Raw genomic sequence first — 22,113 nt, forward strand, 5'->3', positions numbered from 1 at the left:
TCTGGCTTGGAGAGAAGCAGGAACAAAACTGAGACCAGAAAGAAGCTGCCTACTCCTCTGCCCTGAGCCCAGAGACACCCCCTTTTATACGGGAAGGAGCTCGGGCTGGGTCCTCCACAGTCAGCGCAGATGCAGTGCTGGATGGGTTTGGCTTGCCTGCAGCCATACAAGATTTTTACGAGCCTCAACAATACGATAAACACTACACACCTAGCTCCCAGGATGGGCTCAAGAAATTGCTGTGCAGGCAAGATTGACTTGTGTGGTAATCATTTTATCAGACGAGATCTCCCTTCATGCGTTCGTGACTTTGGGAAACTAGGACCCCACATTGGCTCCCTGCTGTTTCTTGGGAGGATTTCATAACCCCCATCGCAAAGGTATGCAAGTCCCCACTCTCACCTGGCCCTTGTAAGCTGCCTAAGTTCACTGGCTCATCAAGAGTAACAGGTGCAGCTCCTCAGGCTTAGCTTGCTACAGGAGCTCTCACACATGTCTGAGGCCTTTCCTCCGAACCCCAGAGCTCACCGAGTTACAACTCCTGACACGGAGTGAAGGTTTTAACAACTGAAGATGACATTTGTTTAAATAAATCTTTAAATGCACTGTACTGACTGGATGAGAAGGCTTCACCAAGCAAGGGAAAGACATGTTCTTTTCTAAGATTCTAAATAAGATTTTCTAAGATTCTAAGTTGTTTTCTTTACTCCAAGATACACTGGAACAGGAGACAGATATGAGAAGCCTAAGACAGAACAGCCAGCAACAGAAAACAGGTGGCATGCAGACACCAGTGAGCTAAGTAGGTACCTGGTCCATTTGGAAGAGCAAGGCGGGAAGGTGAGATTTGACAGATCTTCACATGGAGCTGGAAGGAGCAGTGAATATGGATGTGGAAGGGAAGAAGGGATGATATGGTGGGAATCTTGAGAGCCTGATCTGAGAAGTTCTTTCTGAGCTGATAATGATAGTGATGATGACAATGACAGCTAAAACACATCCAAAGCTGTACCAGAAAATGTTCACGTATAATATATATATGTGAATATTGAGTATATACATATGTCTGCATATGTATATGCTCAATTTTCACAGCAACTTCAAGAATGTTATCATTCTGTCCATTTTCTTTAAATGAAGAATGGAGGCATGAGGGATGAAGAGCTTGCCACATCTACACAAACAGTAAGTGACCCAGCTGGGATCTGAACTGAGGACGTTTAGCGATATACAACATGTAAGTTCCTAGCCAGTGTGTTGTGTATCAGGAATGTCTGCATGGAAACTGTGTTCACATTCTCCTGCCTGCAGTGGGAAAAACCAGCCAGTGAAGGAGGCTGTCTCGCTGTGGAGGTCTCTGGGGGCAGGACTGTTTCATCCTTTGAGTCTTTGGTCCCCGGCACATAAGCGTACTTGGGAAATATTCCTTCAAATCACTCTGAGGAGAGATTGAAGATGCAGAGCTCAGGGAGATTTGGCTTCTTGCCTAAGTACCCAGCATGCATTGCACCAGGCCAGGGTCCTTCCTAAAAAGCAGCACTTGATTGGTGTCAGTGGACAGTAATGACACTGGGAGCTGGAAGACCAGAACCCCACAGTTTATCACTCAGCTTTCTTAGAAGCCTGGCTTGCCCCTCAAGCTTGATGCAGACAGAGTGGAAGACTCATGGGGAGAAGTCTGCTCACTTTAGCTCCTCCAGGAAGCGCCACACCACAGACTTGCCTGGGAAGCTCCTCTGCTCATTACAAGATCTGCAGGCAGCGAGAATCTACAAAGACCACCTAGCCACGGTGCCTAGTGACTCTCAGCCAGGAGTCTGCCAGTCTTCTGCACCACACCCTCAGTCCTTACAGCCTTTTTCTCTCTTCCTAGAGCACTTTCCTACCCTGCACCAGGAAGTGCCCTTCACCTCTCCACTGTCCCCCTCTCCCTTCCATCTCCAAAGCACCATCCTCTGGGACTCCATCCCAGCACCAACATCCTTCAGCTGCTACACTAGCTGTTTCTTCAGGGAATGAGTAATCCAAGGCTTGGGAACAATGGGGACTGGGATGGTCTTGGCGTGCTAATGACTGTTGCCTAATCATCTTCTGACAGCAATCAAAATTCTTTTAATCCAGCATACTCCCTATGAGTATATCATCCAGCACAATCGATACCTTCTAGCATTTTGGAGGGGAGCATATATGCATCTGCATGCATGTGCATTTGTGCATGCGTATGTGTGTGCATGTCAGCCAACAACAGATCTTTCCAGTGAGCCCCGTTTCCAAATTAAGAAACCAGCAGAGAGAAAAGAGGTGCTGGTCAAGCCTTTGGTAGACAATTTGTAGAGTATGCAAACATATTCTAGCAGCTACCACGAGAAGGGGGAAAGCAGAAACTAGAAAAACCAAGAAGGCAAAATTACCATCAGTTCACACTCATAAAGTTCCCACAGGGCACATACAAGTACCTTCCCCATGGAAGCCCCAAGAACGAGGCAGTGGAACCCATGAAACCAAGCAGAGCACTGGCTCAGAGGTTACGGCTTACTCCACACATTCCAGCTAGGACAAGACAACCCCTGGGCTTGATGGTGTTCTTCTTCCTGGCCTCCCTAACCTAGGAAAGAAGTAAAAGACAGCCAGGGGGAAGTGGGATATGTAACCCAGTGCTGGGACGCTGCACCATCTACAGTTGCGTAGCAGAGATGTGACAGCGTAAGCCCAGAGAAATAAACATCTCTCCAGGTCCTGCCATCAATTCCTAGGAATGCTCTCATCTCTGAATCAAGCCCCCAGTCTCTTTCCATGGTTCATTTCTGATGCAGCCCAACAGGGCAAGCCCCGCAGTGTTGATAGTGCGCCACGATCATCATCATTTCCCAGGATGTCCCCAGGATGTGAGGGCATACTTCTAAACAAATGTGGGACAAGGGTGTGAGCCGCACACGCTCACTGCTGGCTTATGCGCATGTGCTGCCTTTAGAAAGTATAGACCTGAAGGAGGAGCGAGGCCCCAATTTCTGCAGGCACCAAGCACTGTCAGGTGCCACAGCTCAGTCGGATGTTACGTGGAGGTGCTGTTAAGGAAAAGATGACTTAGGCTCACAGAGGTTGAAATGTGCGCCTTGGGTCATCCAACCGAGCTCCAGAGCACATGTCTCTTGTCATCGCCGAACTGCCTCTGTCAACCGCATCACCTACTTACATCTTCTAGGCCCTACCACCCATCCTCAGGCAGTGACCCTTCCTCCCCTTCTTTTCTCTCTGTCCCTCACCGTTTTCCCAGTGCACATCAACACCTCCCTTCCCCACCAGGCCTTCCAACCGCTCTGGTGAGTCGCCTCAAAGCCCAACCCACAGTGAAGCTTTTGGATCCTAAATGTCTCAAGTCCTGATTCTGTCTTTGGGTCACCATTCTGCGAATGCCTTTCTCACCTCTGCTTGGCCAGACCTCACCTCCTCCAGGGGGGATTCCTGGATTAGCCCCACACCACTTTTCTGTTGGCTTCTTTCCCTAAACTCAGTCGCTGACCTAGCCAAGCCCACAGTGATGCACGTGAGTGCCTCCTCTGCAGGGACGTCTGTGTGTGTCTGTTGCTGACCCCACCCCGCTGCCAAATGCATTGTAAGAAAGCAAGACTAAGCCTCCATGTTTGGAGGAGGGCTCCCAGAATCCCACATACACCCCACCACCAGGGAATAACCCCCAGCAATGCAAGCTGACAGTCCTGGAACACGTGCACACAGACTCCCCCACACCCTCACACTGCCCCTAAGAGGCAAGCTGTGGGGCTCGAGCAGGGGCAGGCGTGGTGATGTTTTGAGAGCTTTTTGAGGGATGGGACTAAGAAAAGAATTAAAGAGAAACATGCAAGGACAAGCCGCCCAGCCCTGAGGGACTCTACCAGGGCCGTGGGAGAAGGAAATTTCAGAGGAGTGGGGAAAACTGAAGCTTGGGAGGAGCACAGGGGAGTCGCAAACAATGGGGAGGCGGGGTGAGATGTTGACAGCTGACGGGCAGCAGAGGAGGGGCCCGAGGCTTTTTATGCACATGGAGAGAGGCGGTTCGAGGGGCAGCCCCACCAAAGCAGACAGCACTCTTGGGCACTGTGGGAGCAGAGTGGAGGCTAGACAGGACAGAGCTCAAGAGGCACGCTGTGGGAGAACGGGGGAACGGCAGTACACACTGGCTCATTCCATACTGTGGGGCCACGCTTGTGACTGACCGTTTCTAACTGTGGGACTCTAGGCAGATCCTCTCTGAGCTCAGGTTTTCTCCTTTGTAAAATGGGAATCTATCTACCACCACCACCCCCCCACCCCCAAAGAAACTGCAGTGTGTAGATAGATGCTACCTAAACAGAGGGGAAGATTTCCCTCTCACTTTTGCATTTGGAGGATCCAGAAGATGATATGATCAAGATAAAATATGGGGAAAACCTCTCGCTAAAAGTTGTAAAAACGTTGGGAAATGAGGTGTCAGTTCTTGAAATGATATTTTGTGAAAGAAAGCCTCAGGGGGCTCTAGAGCCCATAAATTTGCTTTGGGGGAGCTAGAGGCACATGCCACAGATGTGATGCTGTAGCGACTCCTGAAGCTGATGGTAGCAAGAGCTAAGGTGCGAGACGCTCCTGAGCAGAGCTGCGATGCCTGCTTTATGGGGTTGGGGCCAAGCTCCATGGGCTCAGCACCCTCAGAGCCCCCCTCCCGCAGAATTCCTTCCAGATTTGGAATTGGGACATTCGGAACTGATTGTTCATGCTGGAGAACCTCCCAACACCCCAAGTTCCCAGCCCAGCCCTGCCACAGAGCATTGATCAACTTGAAGACATCTTTTCCTGGCCTGATCAGAAAGCTGATAAAACCAGGGCAAGGAGTCCAACAAAACTCCCCGGGAATTACAGTGAGCTCAGAGGGACTGTCAGAGCGCCTGGCTCTTTAATAATTTGAAGATCCTGGACCACAAGGCTAGGCAATTGAGCGACATTCTCAAGAATCTTAGACCAAGAACCTTCTGAGCTCAGAAGTTCGCATCTCATCCAAGGTCAGATGGAGTTAGGATGCTATTGAGTCAATGGCTGCTCCTCCCGCTCACGTCCTGAGATAGAAATCTCTGCGGCTGAGAAACTGATGGAATTAAATTTAGATTTCCAGTGTGGCCCGCCCTGCCACAGCCTCCCAGGGGGCGGAGCAGCTGGCAGAGCGCCCCTGGGATCTCACCACCCCCGTGTCAGGCTCCCTCCCTCCTGTCAGCCAGCCTCTGTCTGGATACTAGAGCAGCTTCACTCTCCCCCTGTGTATCTGCCTTGTGTTGAGAGCACTGACCAGGTAAGGCGGCCCTGGAAGGACCACCAGGCCCCCACTTTGGCATCCGATGCTCTTCCACAGGGTCAATGTCAACTAAATGTGATCATGCGTGTGGAGACACTTTGAACACAGCTTATAGAATTGCTTGTTGTTTCCATTGGACAACCTGATGTGATGTCATTTGGCCTTGATGCGACATCTCACTACCCACATGAGGAAATCTTCTCCCAATCTTTAGGTGCCTTTCGGTGATAGCTCTTGTTCCTCTGGCCCCTAGAGAGTTCCCTCTTGCCTGAACCCATCTAGACTATGAGTGCCCTCCCCTTACCTCGCTCCTTTCTCCTGCTCTTTAATTCCCACGTCCCGGCTTTGGGGTGTCTCTGAGCTAGTTGTCCTAGAATTGGGCACACGGTTCCCTCTATCCGGTGCATAGTTCCCAGGCCTCTCTGTATGAGGTAGTTGAGGACAAAAGGCTGGGCCACATTTGCTGGAGCAATCCAAACTCCTGCCCAGGAGAAAGATGGGAACAGTGACCTCTGACTGACCCTGCCCTCGTGCTTTTTCCCAGAGCCAATCTAGATTCCCAAAGAGCCCCATCCACACGAGCAGGATCCCTGTCCACACCCTGTCACGGGACTGACGATGCCAGGAAACTTACATGCAGCCTATGATTCTAGCTGGGCTCTTGGCCTCTCCATGGCCTCTCCTTCCCTAATGTCTGACCTAATTCATCCCATTAAAAAAAAAACATAGAGTGTAGGGGACTGGAGAGATGGCTTTGCAGAGAAGGTGCTTGCCTGCAAAACCTAAGAACACATGTTCAGCTCTCCAGGTCCCATGTAAGCTGTCGCTCTCTCACATTAAAAAATATAGAGTAGGAGCTGGAGAAATGGTTTAGTGGTTAAGGCAGTTGCCTGCAAAGCCAAAGGACCCAGGTTCGATTCTCCAGGACTCATGTAAGCCAGATGCACAAGGGGCGCATGCATCTGGAGTTCGCTTGCAGTGGCAAGAGGTCCTGGCATGCCCATTCTCTCTTCTTTCTTTCCCTCTCCCTCCCTCCCTCTCTCTCTCTCTCTCTCTCTCTCTCTCTGCTTGCATATAAATAAAGTTTTTAAAAATCTTCATATATATATATATATGGAGAGAGAGAGAGAGAGAGAGAGTAGGATTTCCTTTCTTCCCCCCCCTCAGACTCTATTACATTCACCCTCCGCAAGGATGGGGAACGCCTTCATACACGTATTCCCACCATCCTTCACACCCTCCCTCAATGTCCTGCCAAGTGGTTTGCCAACCTCTGCTTGAAACTTGATAAAGTTTCCCAAGGGGCCTCTCCCATCTCAGCTCAACAGACGGCACTTCTCATGTGAGCAAATCTCTTGTAATTCCCACCTGCCTATGTGGGTCATCAGCTGGAGCCAACCCCCCCCACCCCTTTTTCTGAGCAGGCTCTTCAGCCCGTAGACAGCAGTCCCACCTCTCCCACAGACTTCTCTCCAGACCCTCCAATCATTCTGCATGTGTTCAGGCTTCTGATGGCCTCCATTGCCCTGGTCATTGTCCTCTGAATAGACTCCTAGGAGTCCTTGGCATTCAGGACCCCCAGAGAAGTCTAAATATAGAAGGGCCCTGAACAAGCCCTCCTCGTGGTTCTTCTCTTCCTGGTTCCCATGGCTGCCTCCAGCAGTCACACGCCCCGTTGACTCATGTGTTCTCACAGACAGCTGAACGCTGTCAATCATTTTTATGCTGGCTGCTGTCGATCCACCTCTCCTCTGCCCACTCCCTTGGCTTTTGCTTTTTTTTTTTACTCTAAGTATAGAAAATGTGTCCCTTCTCTCTTCTTCCCTTGGGGCAGCCTCTCTGCCCATATCTTCCTTTCCCAGGCTGCTTCCAACAGGCATTCTGCCGAGAGAGATAAGATGAAAACAAACCTCACGGAGAGAAAGTCAGGTGTACCTGGGAACACAACATCTTATCGCTATGGGTTGCAGATATGTGTATGGGTCTCATATCTAAATTGCACTTGTATTCCTTCAGGAGGGTGAGAAGCTAAGTCACACACCCTATGTGACTTTGTCTCACACCCTGTGTGATTTTGTCACACACCCAGAAGTACCACTGGGAAGCAGTGACAGCATAACTTGCTCCACTTTTTCTTTGCGTCACTTAAGGCCTCCGTGAAAGACACCCTGGCCCTTGACCTCCATTCAGTGAATGGGCCGCAGCCTCCTAGCGGAGTTGATCCCACCCCCCTGCACCCTCTTGCTCATGCGCTTTCCTGCTTTCTTATCTTACAGTCTCCTGTCCTGAGGGTTCCACCTGGCCTCCCTGCAGGCACTCCTTCCCACTCTCTCCTCCAGCCCTGGGCCACTTCCCAGTTTACAGCCCATTGGGACAAAACCGCTCTGTCCACATGCTGCTTCTGCTGCAGGTTCCACTCCTGCTGCTCTGCCATGCCTTCGGGGTCCTTGGCACTGCTTCTACCCTCAGGCGGAGGGGTCCACAAAAGGCACACACTTTACTCTCTCCTGCCTCTACGCGTTCCTTTCCCTCGGAATATAGCATTGAGTTGTGAGCACCTTAAGATTCAGAAACAAGTCCATCTTTCATGGTACCCCCAGTGCCTAATCCGCTGCTCGCCCCACAATAATTCATTCCAATATGACTGCAACCTAGATTAAGTCACAAGTAAGAGCTTCATAAATCAATGCCTTATTGAACAAATAAGTGCAAGACTTTTGAATGATGGGCCACTTTAAAGATTAGTAAGATTATGTATAAGAGGCTCTTCCAAACTGCTGCTTGTGCAGTTAAAAATAATATTAAAGGGCTGGAGAGATGGCTTAGTGGCTAAGGAGCTTGCCTGCAAAGCCTAAGAACCTATGTTCTTTTTTAAAAAAAAATTTATTTATTTGTTTATTTATTTGAGAGAGATGGAGAATGAGGGAGAGAAAGAGAGAATGGGCACACTAGGGTCTCCAGCCACTACAAAAGAACTCCAGATGCATGTGCCACCTTGTGCATCTGGCTTACATGGGTCCTGGGGAAATCGAGTCTTGAACTGAGGTCCTTAGGCTTCACAAGCAAACGCTTAACTGCTAAGCCATCTCTCCAGCCCCTAAGAACCCATGTTTGAATCTCCAAGTCCCACATAACCTAGATGCACAGGGACACAAACACGCAAGGTCACACATGTGCACAAGGGGGCGCACATGTCTGGAGTTCGTTTGCAGAGGCTGAAGGCCCTGGCATGTGCTCTCGCTCGTTCTCTCTCTCTCTCAAATAAATCAATAATAATAATAATAATAAGGGTTGGCTAGAGAGGTGGCTTAGCAGTAAAGGCACTTTCCTGCAAAGCCAAAAGACCCAGGTTTGATTGCCCGGTACCTACATAAAGCCAGCTGCACAAGGTTGTACATGTGTCCGGAGTTCATTTGCAGAAGCCCTGGCATGCCCCATCTCAACCTCAAATAAATAAATAAATATTTTTAAATAATACTAATATGGCTTATCTTCCCAAATATGAGTAATGTCAAAGAAATGGGAGAAGAAATAACTTAGGTCTTGGCAATACATATTTTGAGATCACAGAAAAATTTATTACAGAAAGACCAGAAATTCCAAGCCCTTCACAGGTACTGCTTTCAAGCAGGAAACTATGAGGTCACAAGCACTTTCCAGGGGACCCCTCCCCCCAGGAAGCATATCAATTGCCTAGACAGAATCATGGACTCAGAAGTTGTGGGGACTCAGCAAACAAGGGAAGGAATTCCGGATCTTGAAGACAAAGCCACGCTCCCTGTTTCATGGTCATTCGTGTTTATTAGCCCGTACCCCCATCCCCTCAGCTCATCTCATCTATGTAAGATCTTAAATTAGGAGCCAAATGCTCACAAAACACTCTGAGTCATAGAGAACAGAAGGCTTCAGAAAGGACTTAGGAGGTCTGAGAAAGCACATTAAAGTGCCTGCCTAAAACCCAGGCAGTTTCCAGACTGGCTCAGGATTTGAACCCTCAGGGACTCAAGTCAGCGACTCAACATTTCCCCAGCCTTGGTGAACCTGGATGGAGCAGGGCTGGGCTGCAGGTGCCCCAAAATTCTCAGTAGCTCCATATGAAGCCAAACTCAGGAAAGATCAGCCCCAAGAAAAGGAGAGGGGAGGACAGACAAGATAGAAACAGATTGTGATTCATCCCAGGTCCCATTTACTGCTAAGATCAGTCCTTGCTTGGACTGTTTACACACCTCTCTACCTGCGGCTGTTCACCCAGGGGGTAATGCTTCTTGACATTCAAACTCAGTTCAGAGAGGACCCACCTGAGGAAGACCCTAAACCTATCCTTGCCATCAAAATGAGTATTTCAGGCTACAGACCAAGGGTAGCAATTGGCCTTTGGCGCATGTGTTTCCCTTCACAAGCTAACGTGCTTGTGCTTGGGACTCCTTCATAAGGACCCTGAGGCGCGGGCTATTGTTTACGGAGGTGCAAGAAAGGAGCCCTGGTTGAGACCCTTAGCGATGTTGGCCATTAACCTTGTGGCTGTTCCGCAGGCAATTTTTCTGAGCACTCTGCAGAGCTAGGCCCCTTGGGTGTTTCTGGGGGCAGAGGCAGGGCTAGTGAAGGGGACCCCGAGTGAGAATGCCTGTGACTGTGACTTTGACCTCAAGCCTGCACCCTCCAAAGAAGAGAGCCGTGTGTGAGCCGATCCACCCTGCTTCCCCACCCAGAGTCAAAGCGACCGAGAAACCTGCAGAGAGCTGGGGGAAGAGCTAGGCGAGGGGGCTGCGGGGAGGCGCCTACTCCACCACGCGCCGGCGCGAGCTGTGGGTGGACGTCTGCACGATCTGCGCGCGCGAGGAGCCGCCGCCGCGGACGCCGTGCCTGCCGCCGCTCTTGCTGCTGCTTCCCCCGTAGCTCCCGCCGCCTCCGTAGCTGCCTCCGCGGGAGCCTCCTCCCCCGTAGCCGCCGCCCCCGCGGGAGCTGCTGCTGCTGTAGCCGCCGCCGCCGCCGCCGTGGCCCCCGGAGCCACCGCCGTATCCTCCCGAGCCGCCGCCGTAGCCCCCGGAGCCGCCGCCGCCGCCGCCGCCTACAGTCACCTGGCTGCTGTGCACCGCTGTCGGGGAAGGATGGGCATGGGCGGAGGGCGTGGCCAGGACTCCCACCCGAGACCCAGCTACATCTGCTCATGCGCCTGCAGCCTACTGCACCCGTGATCGCTGGTGCCTTCCGATTTGCAAGCAAACACTAAAAGGGGGGCGTAGGCCTGGCGTCGCGGTGCAAGCCTTTAATCCCAACACGCTCGAGAGGCAGAGGTAGGAGGATCCCTGTGAGTTCGAGGCCACCCTGAGACTACATAGTGAATTCCAGGTCAGCCTGAGCTAGAATGAGACCCTATCTCAAAAAAAAAAAAAAAAAAAAAAGGTAAAAGTGAGGTTGGAGAGATGGCTTAGGGGTTAGGGCGTTTGCTTGCAAAGTCAAAGGACTTTGGTTCGATTCCCCAGAACCCACGTAAGCCAGATGCAAGCGTCTGGAGTTCGTTTGCAGTGGCTGGAGGCCCTGGCGCGCCCATTCTGCCTCCCTCTCTTTCTCTCTCTCTCTCTCCCTCCCTCCCTCCCTCCCTCCCTCCCTCCCTCTCTCTCTCTCTCTCTCTCTCTCTCTCTCCCTCCCTCCCTCGTTTACATTCTCATAAAAATTTAAAAAGAAAAATAGCCCTTGCTTCACTGTTCCGTGTAAGGAACTAGAAACTAAACTGCCTGATTCCAGTTCTCTGCTGGTCTCCTGGCAACTTGCCACCGCCCACCCTCTGCCCACAGCTTCCCTGAACTCCACTACTTACAGATGCTCACGTGGCTCTGCAGCTCTCCTGACATCCTGTAAATGCAAAGCACACTCATCAGCCACACACTGGGGAGAGAGAGCTGTCCCCCAAGCCCAAGGAGACAGTGTCAGCACTTTCATGAAGGCTTTTAACCTTTGCGGTCACACCTGGCTACAGTGGCCTGGGCTGAGGTCCAGGGACATGGTGGTTGATGGTCGGGGAAATGATAATAATGGCTTCCACGTACACCCTGCCAACTCATATATCCTTTGCCTGCAACTCAAATGTTTCTGCTTACCCTGGACTGTCAGTCCTTCTGGGAATATTAGGAAAAATCTCCTCTCCAAGAGTCCCATTGCTTTGGCCTGGGTCGCAGGGTGAGGGGGACGCCACTGTTGTACCCACCTGCTCTCCTCGCCCTCCAGCAGCTTGCGGTAGGTGGCAATCTCCACATCCAGGGACAGCTTGGCCCCCAGCATTGCCTGGTAATCTCTCAGCAGTCGGGCCAGGTCCTCCTTGGACTGCTGCAGGGCATCATCCATGTCCTGTAGTTTCTGCTTGGCGTCCTGGAGCGCCCTCTCCCCTCTCTCCTCCGCATCCGAAATGGATGAGTGCATCTGCTCAATCTATGTCAGAGACAGGTAGAAGACTGAGTTTCAGAAGTCTGACCTGGAAAGTAGAGTGTCTAGGAAGCCCGCTCTAAGCATCTGTCCCACCTGTTTCTTGACATTGCCGATCTCCGCCTGCAGCCTCTGGATGGTGCGGTTGAGCTCAGAGATCTCCATCTTTGTGTTCTTCAGGTCATCTCCGTGTCTCCCGGCAGTGACCTGCAGCTCCTGGTACTAAGGGGTAGAGACAGCGCCATGATCAGCACCTGCAGCTCACTGCAAGCTCCCCCGGGAGGGGAAGGGTCTGGGCTGCTCTCCTGAGATGTTCCAGAGCAAGCCTGCCTTGAACTGTGGGTCAGCATGCTCACACCCACCCCAAACGTCCCTCACCCAAGCCTCACACACGTACGTACACATTCACTGCATATACACACTTTGGTACATGCATGCACACACACTTGTAGCAAGCATCCCTTATTTCTGCCAGTCTCTAGGTAGACTCATATCCCAGCCAGATAAACCATCTTTCTTTCTTTCTTTCTTTCTTTTTTTTTAGGTAGGGTTTTACTCTAGCCCAGGCTGACCTGGAATTCACTGTGTAGTCTCAGGATGGCCTCCAACTCACACCAATCCTCCTACCTCTGCCTCCCAAGTGCTGGAATTAAAGCTGTGCACTACCACACCCAGAAAAACCCTCTTTCTTAATGCCTTTTTATTTTATTTTTTTTTGGGGGGGTAGGGTCTTGCTGTAGCCTAGGCTGACCTGAAATGCACTATGTAGTCTCAGGGTGGCCTTGAACTCATGGTGAACCTCCTACTTCTGCCTCCTGAGTGGTGGGATTAAAAGTGTGAGCCACCATGCCCAGCTTCTTGATACCCATTTTTCCTCCTTTTTCATACAGCTAAGCCTTCACACTGGTCCCTACCCATACTGGAACCTTTTCCACCCACCATAGTTCTCATGATGATTCTCTCTCTCCCTCTCTCTGCCTGTTCCCCCCCCCTCTCTCCCTCATAAATAAATAAAAATAAAGTAAAAAAAAATTATGGCTGGAGAGGTGGCTTAGTGTTTAAGTGCTTGCCTGTGAAGCCTAAGGACCCCAGTTCAAGGCTCAATTCCCCAGGACCCACGTTAGCCAGATGCACAAGGGGCCGCATGTGTCTGGAGTTCGTTTGCAGTGGCTGGAGGTCCTGGTGAACCCATTCTTTCTCTATCTATCTGCCCCTTTCTCTGTCACTCTCAAATAAATTTTTTTAAAAATTTTTCAAGTGGAAAGTATTCCCACTTATGAAGCATTCTCCATACTAGAAATAAAAAGGCATAGGAAGCCAGGCATGGTGGCACACACCTTTAATCCCACTACTCACGAGGCAGAGGTAGGAGGATCACCAAGAGTCTGAGGCCACCCTGAAACTACAGAGTGAATTCCAGGTCAGCCTGGGCTAGAGTGAGAGCCTACCTTTAAAATAACAAAAAAAAAAAAGGCATAGGCACTTGACTAAATAAAACTTTTTCTTTGTTTGCTTTTGGAGACAGGATCCTGTCATGGTCAGCCACTGTTGATTATAAAATATAAACATTAAAGAAAAAATAGCCCTTGGGCTGGAGAGGTGGCTTAGCAGGTCCTCAAAAGCCTTGGGCATGCCCTGTGTCCCACCCAACCCCCCCCCCCCCCGCCCCCCGTGTCAACATGGCTTAATCAGAACTCCATGCACAGAACAGGGGCAGGGGAGAGTTGGCTTGAGGGAATATGCATTCTGATGTTTTCATTGTTGACTGTCTCCCCAGGGTCAGGCCAAAAATCCACTACATTCCAGAACATCTTCTGCAAGCAGTGGAATAAAGATCAGCAAGACTGCATGTGGCCACAGGAATCCTCAGAGCAGATTACCAAGTACCAGTGACTCAGAACTCTGTGATCAGGCTGTCAGCTGTGTCCTTTCAACTACAAAGTCCTCACCATCCAGAAGGGCTAGGATAATTTGTAGCAAAGAAATAGCCAAAGATGTGTCTATAGGTAGAGTATTAGTAAAATATGTTTATCTACTAAGCCAGGACATCATCTCATAATGGAGTGTCATAAAAAAGTGTTGTAGAATATTTAACATCACAGAAAGTACATAAGTTGCAGACAGCACACGAGTTTAGTTATGTTCTCGCACCACTTGCTAATTACAAGACTTACAAAAATTCATCAATCTTGCACCTAGGAGTTCTCCATAAATGTTAACCTATAAAGACCTATTAGAAAATATCTGAGCATATTCGTAGTAATGAAGAGATACGGACAATCCTTAACCAAAAAGTTTTTAAGTCTCTATCACAAACATGTTATACTTTAAAATAGAAGAGACAGTACCGGGTCTGGGAAGTTCCTGTTTATATGGGGATTCAAGTGGGAAGGCCCAGCTCACCTTGGTCTGGTACAGGGCCTCAGCTTCATCCTTGCTCTTCTGGGCAATCATCTCATACTGCACGCGCACAGCATCGATGATGCTGTCCAGGTCCAGGGAGCGGTTGTTGTCCATTGACAGGACAACATTGGTGTCACTGATATGGGTCTGCATCTGGGACAGCTCCTATGAGACATGGGGTACAGTTGACTCCTCCCACTCACCTCTTAGAGGCTCAGTCTCTCCCGCTCCCAGCTGATCCCTCAAGGCCCTCTTGGGAGTCCAGAAGCCTGGGTGGGAGGACCTCTTGAGCAAAAGTTCTTTGAATGGTTGCATGCTGTAAGAGGTAATGGAAAAGTCTTAACCATCTCATCTAAAGAGCTCAGGCATAGCCTCTGGGCAGAAGGAAGGAACCCTGTGAAACCATCTCCACATCATGCCTTTTGCTCTTTCTTGGCCACCATCTTGAGCCAGCCCTCTGAGAGGTAGCTCCCTGGAGCCCCAAGTGTTCTCAGAGGCAGTGGAAAGGACTTCAATTGTGGAACCCGTAACCAGCAAGGGAGACTGAGCAAGTAATTTCATCTCTAGTTCCTGTTTTCTGGAGAATGAAGATATCCATAAGACAGAACTTCTAACTCTACACCCAGTTCACAGCACATACCCCAGAGTTAGATACAGGTGACAGGAAGTCAGGGGGCAGTAAATGAATATGTGCCTCTTCAGTCTTCATCCTCAGTACCCCTACAGAATTCTCTAATGGACATATCAACTTCCCAGAGTACATGAAGATTTTTGGTTGTTTCTGCCTACTATGACCTGGTGTGTTAACCTCATATCCCAGATGGATTGGGAGCCATGAAGCAGGGACGACTTCATCTTCTCCCACCTTGGAATTTTTGCTGACCCCTACTAGAACCCTTAAGGTTGGGAACATGGCTGACTCAGGCCTAGAGAGTTGGGGGGTTGCGCTGGAGAGATGAAAACCTAGTGGGAGATGGTGGGTTGGTTTCAGACCTCTTGTCCTCCAGTCCACACCCTTGTGAGATATGAGAAAAGAAAGATTCTTCTAGGGGCTGACTTACCGTGTCAAATAGATATTTCAGGAAATTGATCTCCCCAAACAGCGTGTCCACTTTGGACTGCAGGTCGGTCTTGTCCATGAAAGCAGCATCCACATCCTGAGCAGCAAGCAAGGATGGTTCAACCTCATCACCCAGGCACTGCCCGCCCCCACCCTAGACCAGCGGCAAAACTCCCTGGGTTTATTCCTGGCCTGAAAATGTCCTCACCCCACTAAAATGAAGCTCTTGGGAAACTGACTTCCCTGATCAGAAGGAGGTATGACATCAACTTCCACACCTTGGTCAGCCATGGCTCCCTCCCCAGATCCCAGGGCTACACATAACTGACACTCAAAAGCTGTCACTTTTCTCGGTTTTGCTTTCAGAAACCTGGAGAGGTTCCCCAGAGTCATATCAGTGTCAGTTTCATACTTCCCTTCAGTGTAAGAGCCCTGGCATCTGAGCAGCACATACACCAAGCTGGCCCCAGAGGTCACCCTGTCCACATCACCAAGCATCACCTGGGGGGGCTGTCTCACTCCACCCAGTCTCCCATGTCCATAGCTCCCACTTGAGACTCCCCTTTTCCTCACCTTCTTCATAACCACAAAGTCATTCTCGCTGTTGGTCCGTTTATTGATTTCTTCTTCGTACCTGCACCAGAGGCAGAAGCACAGACAGGCTGCAGGCTGACCGGGCCTTCCTGAGGTTTCGCCTCCCATCAGGAAACATAGATTTCCTGAAGTCTCCACTGCCCTAGACTCAGAGACCTCTGCTCATAACACTACTGTCCCTTGTCAGGACCTGACACTCTCAGTGAGGAACACCTAGAGCTGCTCTGACTCTCCATGTCAGCAGAGGGGACAGGGGCCAACGTGGAAGGGCCAGAGCCACACAGAATACCCCTAACTGTCCTTAGGTATTCTGATGTGGTATCTTTATAAATGTGGAAGGCTAAAGCAGAAACCACGTTTACTAAATCTTTTAAGAGAAAGTTGTTTTGCCTACAGTTCCCCCCCTAGCACCCCAGATATGAGTTGTATGATTGCCTGCTGACAAGCACACACTCAGCCCTCCAGTGGCCTAAAAACAGTCAACACCCTCCAGGCTCAGAGTCCATGGCTGAAGAGGTGGCAGAAAGAATGTAAGAGCCAAAGGAAGGGTAGGACTGCTTACAATGCAATCGTCCAGACACAGATTGACCTCGATATCCATGACCACGAAGTGCCTGGCACTACCTACACAAGACCCTCATAATAAGAGCAAAAGATGATGGCATCAAAATAAAAGAGAAACTAATTGAGAGGGGAGGGGACATAAAGGAGAGTGGATTTGTGAGGAGGGAAGTGAGGGATGGGGAGGGAATTATCCTGGTTTATTGTCTATAATTATGGAATTTGTCAATAAAAAAAAAGTTTAAAGAAAAATCAAACAAAAGAGAGAGAAGTTCTGAACCCCTTGAGGAGGAAAAGCAAGGAAGAGAACTCTCACTTGCAAAACCTAGTTGATCTGGAGCTCAACTCCTGTCCCCTATAGCATCATTACTAGTAATCACTCGTGCTTAATGAGTGCTTCGTAAGTACAGACACCACATAAGAACTTTTAAATATCATTACATCTAAGCCAGTGGTTCTTTAAGTGTGGTCCCCAATCAACCATCATTAGCATCACTTGGAAACATGTTAGAAATGCAAACAATCAGGCTGCATGCATCTAAGACCTGCTGGATCAGAACTACTGGGATAGGGCCCGGCAGTCTGAGTAACAAGCTGCTGCAAGTTAAAGTTTGAGAATCACAAATCTGCCCATCTCCGTACTCAAGGGATGAAGGCGCTATCTCTGCTTACTAACGCAAGCACTAAAGGTAAAGAGAGAGGAACCTATCTGTAGGCAGGGCTTGCTTAGTTCCAATAGCCACAGAGCTATCCTGCCTTTCCCTGCTCAATATAAAATGCAAAATGGCAGATGGCACAGTTCAGAGCCCACTTCTCACATTATAAACAGTGTAGCAGAAGGTCTTACTGTGTGAGCAAGACCCCTGCTAAGCTGCTCTTGGACCCCTCTGTCCCGCCTGGAGCCTCACTTTCTCTTGTAGTCCTCCACGACATCCTGCATGTTCCTGATCTCCGTGTTTTGGTGCATCTGTTCCGTATTGAGAAGATCCACCTGCCTCCGCAGCTCACTGATGTAGGCCTCCAGGATGGGCTCCAGGCTGCTGGTCCGCGTGGAGGTGTTCACCTGCTGCAGCAGCTCCCATTTTGTTTGTAGCACCTGGTTCTGCTGCTCCAGGAAGCGCACCTAGAAGCAAAGAGCCCAGTCTCCCTCGGGCCATGTGTCAGAGCAGCTCTCCTACAAGGAGGGGCGTCAGCAGCTATGTGGCACCTCAGAGAATCAGGATGCCTCCCTCAAGCATCAGAGAGTGTCCCCTCTTCTGGGACTGGAGGCCCAGAAGGCAATGTGGTTTCTGGTGTTCACCCATGACTATAAAGCCACCTTGTCTGAAATGAACACTGCGCTCCCTGGATTTGAAGGTACATCACTTCCAACTGAGCATCTGCTTCTTAAGTCACAGTCCCTTATGTCGCAGAGATCTCATGCCACATTCAGTTTCTGCATGCCAGTGTAAGACATCCAAACCCCTAAAACTCAAAGGCTCCTTCCCCCTCATGGTTAATGTGGGCCAGGTGACTGAGGAGGAAAGAAGGAGCCACCGGGCTTGCACTGAACCATTCCTGAGCAGGCTTACCTGGGTGCTCGCTGCAGCCATCACCACCTCTACTGCCTGCTACTATGGTTTGCAGAAAGTGACCCCACTGAAATGCTCACACAAGTTTTCAAAATTAAGTGTTCTCGGGCTGGGGAAATGGCTTAGTGGCTAAGGCGTTTGCCTGCGACGCCTAAGGACCCCAGTTTGATTCCCCAAGACCTACTACCTAAGCCAGATGTACAAGGGGTGCATACATCTGGAGTTCATTTGCAGTGGCTGGAGGCCCTGTCATGCCCATCCTCTCCTTCTCTCTCTCTCTCTCTCTCTCAAATAAAAATTAATTAATTAATTAAATATTTTTTAAAAATAAGTGTTCTCACCTTTTTTTTTTTAATCTTGTAATGTATTCTAGTGTCCCAAAGAAAGAACTTTGAACTGGCAGGTATTTGGAAAATGCCCAAGTTTCTAGTTTTTAGTTATTTATTTTCAAGTCCAGGAAATGGGGAACAGACAGTGCCCGTTTCGCTATCTCCTCCCCTCAAAGTGTAGGCACAGCGGTTGGAGATGGAGAGGAGGCTGGCTGCATGGATCAGCTGCACGGGTCGCCCTTCCCATGGTGACACGGGCATCTCATGGAGCCTCTGACGCTTGCTCCCAGGTGGAGCCTCTTCTCTGTGCTGTGCTCTGATAGAGGTGGCAGTGCCGTCTGTGTACTTGCTCGGGAACAGGCATGTGTGCAATACACACCCACACATTCACATGCATGCGTTCAAACACACGGGTTCACGTATGCAGATTCACACACACATTCATGCATACACACACGCACATTCATGTTTCCGTATATTTCCACACATACACAAAATCCCTCCAGAACTCGGCTCCCTCCTCCACGAGCTGTGAAAGAGGCAACTTGCCACTTTGTGGGGTCAGAACAGCACCCTGCAGACACTGCCTGTGACGGGGCACTGAAGAATCACCCAGAATCCCCTAGCCCCTGAGCCCCCTCGCACCCAAGCGGCCAGCCCTCGCCAGCTCTCTGAGGCTTCTGGCTGTAAGTACGCATGCGCAGAGAGCCCTATTCTTCAGATTCATTTTCGCTAGTTTTATCACAGCAAGCAACTGGACCGCCGGCTCCCGGAGCAGGCTTGTCAGTACAGCTTGTAAGACCCCCACGAGAGATTCCTGCCACGGTCTATTTTGTTTTGGGGTGGTACTTCCAGAAAGTGGAAAAATCAGTTCTACGCTTGTTTATAGGCATGTGTTCGGTGAGAACAGCACAGTGGACTGGGGGGAGGGGCCGATCATAGGGGGCTTCCTATGATTGTGGCTGTTATTCTCAATGAGACAAGAAGCCAGGAGAGGCTTTAAATGGAGGAGTGATGGCTCTGCTGTGATGGTGACAATAAACTGTGGTGGACTAAAGGGAAGGTAGGGAGACTGGCTGGGAAACGAAGGTCAGAAATCACCATAAGAGAAGCCTTCTCCCTTCTAGGCCAGAGCCCAGGCAGCTGAGGAACTCTCTTCCTGGCCAACCCAGACCATACTCTCAGGAAAAGACAGGAAGACAACATCTTCTGCGTCCTGGACCACCTCTGTTGATGGCAGGAGCCTTGGTCCAGTAAGAATCCACATTGGATTCCAGAAGCCTCTGCTACCCCACTGACACAGTCCTCTCTCTCCCCGATCCTCTCGGTCCAACCTTGACCTCCCAGGGGCATCTCCTCACCTCCTAGTTCTTGCTGCAGAACAACCCTGAGCCCCGCCCATGCCTGGCTTGTGATGGTGCTCAGCCTGGCTTCCCATCTGGTGGTCAGTAGGAGCCACAAGAACGCTGAGCATTCCATTGAGCTCCTTTGGGATTGTCTGTGGATCTAGCCATCCTCCTCTCCTCCTCCTCCCACACAGTACACACTATCCTACCCCCCAGGGACCTGTCCAGGTATCAGAAAGTGGCCACTGTGCCTTCCTCTGCACAGAAGGAAGAGCCAGAGGAAAGTTTCTAGCACAGCTCTTTGCTGGCCTCTGCCTGGAGACCTGAGCCTGAAGCCGACTTCACTATAAGGAGCAATCAACAAGTCAGAGTGTGGAATTTTCAAAGGCCCTTGGGGGCTTTTGTTGATCCCAGATAAGGTAAAAGGGACCACTTTGGCTTTGGTTCCCTGGAGGACCCACTCAACAGGGCTTTTACCTAAACCCCACCAATGGCTTCCCAGCTGCCGCCTGCCTCCGAGGCTACTTTCCCTTTGGCTCCTCCATCTTCTCAAAGAGTGTTAACCCGTCAAAATCCCCTAACGGCATCACACTTTCATGCCTCCTGGTCTTTGTGTCTGGAAATCTCTTCTGCCCTGAGAACTATTTGACTTCCTCCAGCTTTAAGAATCGGGTCAGATCTGGGGTCCCCAGTGAAACCCTTCCAGAATTCACTAGGCAGAGCCCAAGGTGCCTTTCTTTCAGCTCAAAGGGTACCACACCTACTGACACATTGCCAGTACACTGTCATAATTCTCTGCCCTTCAGTTGTGGGGCTCTGTGAGTGTAGAACTTGTGCCCTAGCCACCTTGACGGTACCTGGGCACAGTGTCATGTAATAGAGGCTTGGCAAATAATTTTAGATGATATGGAGGATGGATGGGTGGACGGATTGACAGATAAGTGAGTGAGTAAATGGATGGATGAGTGAGTGTGCAATAGGGAATGTGTATATATGTAAATAGGTATATGTGTTTGAGAGGGTAGAAAAAAATGGATGGATGGATATAGAAGAATGAATGTATGGATGTGTGGGGATAGATGGGTTGTGGGGTGAATGGATGGATGGAATGATGGGGCCGACTGGATGGACGGATGTGGGTGAATGGGTGTGTGAGTGGATGAATATAAGGATGTGGACAGATACAGAGATGGATGGGTGGATCTGACAGGTGGGTGGTGGTGGATAGACGGTTAGATGTGGATAGATGTGTGTGGATGGATGTGTAAGTGAATATACGATGGCTAGATGGGTGTGCACAGGTGGATGGATGGTTTCATGGGTAATGGGTGGGTGTAAAGTGAATGATGATTAGAGAGTGAATTGCTACATTATTGATTGGTTATGTATCTTCACACCCCGTATCTTCTTTACTGCTAAAAGAAAAAGATAAAAAAAATATACCCCCAAGAAACCTAAATGAAACAAATGCTTCCCTGAGGCCCATGACCATACACAAGTGGAAATAACACCCTGAAACCGAGGCAGCCCAGTGTGGTAAGAGACGGCAGAGTACAGACCCTCATCTCATCTAGTCAGTGACCAAAGACTCTACCTGGCCCTAAGGGACTCACCTTATCAATGAAGGAGGCAAATTTGTTGTTGAGAATCTTGATCTGTTCCCGCTCCTGGGTCTTGACCCTCTGAATTTCAGGGTCCACCACTAGGTGAAGTGGCTCAAGGAGGCTCTGGTTAATTGTCACCTCATGGATGCCCCCGGGCGGATAAGAAGGACCAAAGCCACCAAGCCCAAAATTACTAGCCCCAAATCCAGCACCCCCAAAGCTTCCAAGGCCACCACCACCTCCGAATCTGCCGCCTCCAAGCCCTCCACCCCCAAAGCCTCTGCCCCCTCCAAACCCTCCTCCACCTCCCCTACCCTGGCAGAAACCACTGGCACTTCTACTCACTAGGCTCCCAAAGATGCTTTTACTGCCACCCAGATTGTAGAGGCTTCTGGAGCCAAACCCCCCTCCATAGCCACCACCACCACTGACATGCCTCCCCTGGGCCTGACCCACAGACCTCACAACTCGACTCCCACCACCAAAGCCCGAGGAAGACCTGGTGCTGTATGCCCGTCTGCTCCTGGAGCTAAATGCAGACCGTGAACTAAACTGGCGGCTCATGGTTGCTGGAGCAACCAGAGGCACAGGCGACAGCAAGGATCCAGCTAGAAGGAAGCAAAGAGCAGAGAGGGAAGGAGCTGTGACTCCCTTGAGAGGGCTCTGGCTCACTCCCTATATATACACACACCTGCTGGGCTGGGTACCTTCTGAACTCTGGGAGGGGAGTATTAATGTTTAGTTTGCCTGCCAGTGACATCTGCTCAAAACCTCACACCTATGTGTTGTCGAAATTACATTGTAGACAAACTTCCCCAACTCGATCATTTATCATTCATCTCCTACCACAGAGAGATTAGAGCGCAGTAATCTCTCAGGATCTCCTTGCTGGAAACTCCTGTAAA

At 50.1% G+C, this 22,113-nt stretch overlaps 1 protein-coding gene across 2 annotated transcripts; it reads right to left on the reverse strand.

The window, feature by feature from the left end:
- Positions 1–8,874: 8,874 nt before the first annotated feature.
- LOC101596757 (keratin, type II cytoskeletal 1b) lies at positions 8,875–21,772 on the reverse strand. 2 transcript variants are annotated; one of them, XM_012948440.2, is made up of 10 exons: positions 21,218–21,772; positions 17,267–17,481; positions 15,777–15,837; positions 15,205–15,300; positions 14,144–14,308; positions 11,837–11,962; positions 11,526–11,746; positions 11,139–11,173; positions 10,314–10,415; positions 8,875–10,250 (listed from the first exon to the last, which is right to left on the reverse strand). In XM_012948440.2, exons 1-10 carry the CDS (start codon positions 21,770–21,772, stop codon positions 10,099–10,101), a joined length of 1,728 nt encoding a protein of 575 aa, XP_012803894.2. In that variant the 3' UTR covers positions 8,875–10,098. The 2 variants fall into 2 exon arrangements, with proteins under 2 accessions (XP_012803894.2, XP_004649929.2); XM_004649872.2 differs by having other exon boundaries at positions 8,875–10,415.
- Positions 21,773–22,113: the final 341 nt, after the last annotated feature.

Source organism: Jaculus jaculus, chromosome 6 (assembly GCF_020740685.1).
Source record: "Jaculus jaculus isolate mJacJac1 chromosome 6, mJacJac1.mat.Y.cur, whole genome shotgun sequence".
NCBI lineage: Eukaryota > Metazoa > Chordata > Mammalia > Rodentia > Dipodidae > Jaculus > Jaculus jaculus.

What these genes read in the sequence shown, in the direction of transcription:
- LOC101596757 (XM_004649872.2), bottom strand. Translation starts at nt 21,772, where the DNA reads ATGAGCCGCCAGTTTAGTTCACGGTCTGCATTTAGCTCCAGGAGCAGA. An exon ending in TCGGCAATGTCAAGAAACAG is followed by an intron (nt 11,747 to 11,836) that starts GTGGGACAGATG and finishes TCTCTGACATAG; the next exon opens with ATTGAGCAGATGCACTCATC. An exon ending in GCAGAGCCACGTGAGCATCT is followed by an intron (nt 10,416 to 11,138) that starts GTAAGTAGTGGA and finishes CTTCCCCGACAG; the next exon opens with CGGTGCACAGCAGCCAGGTG.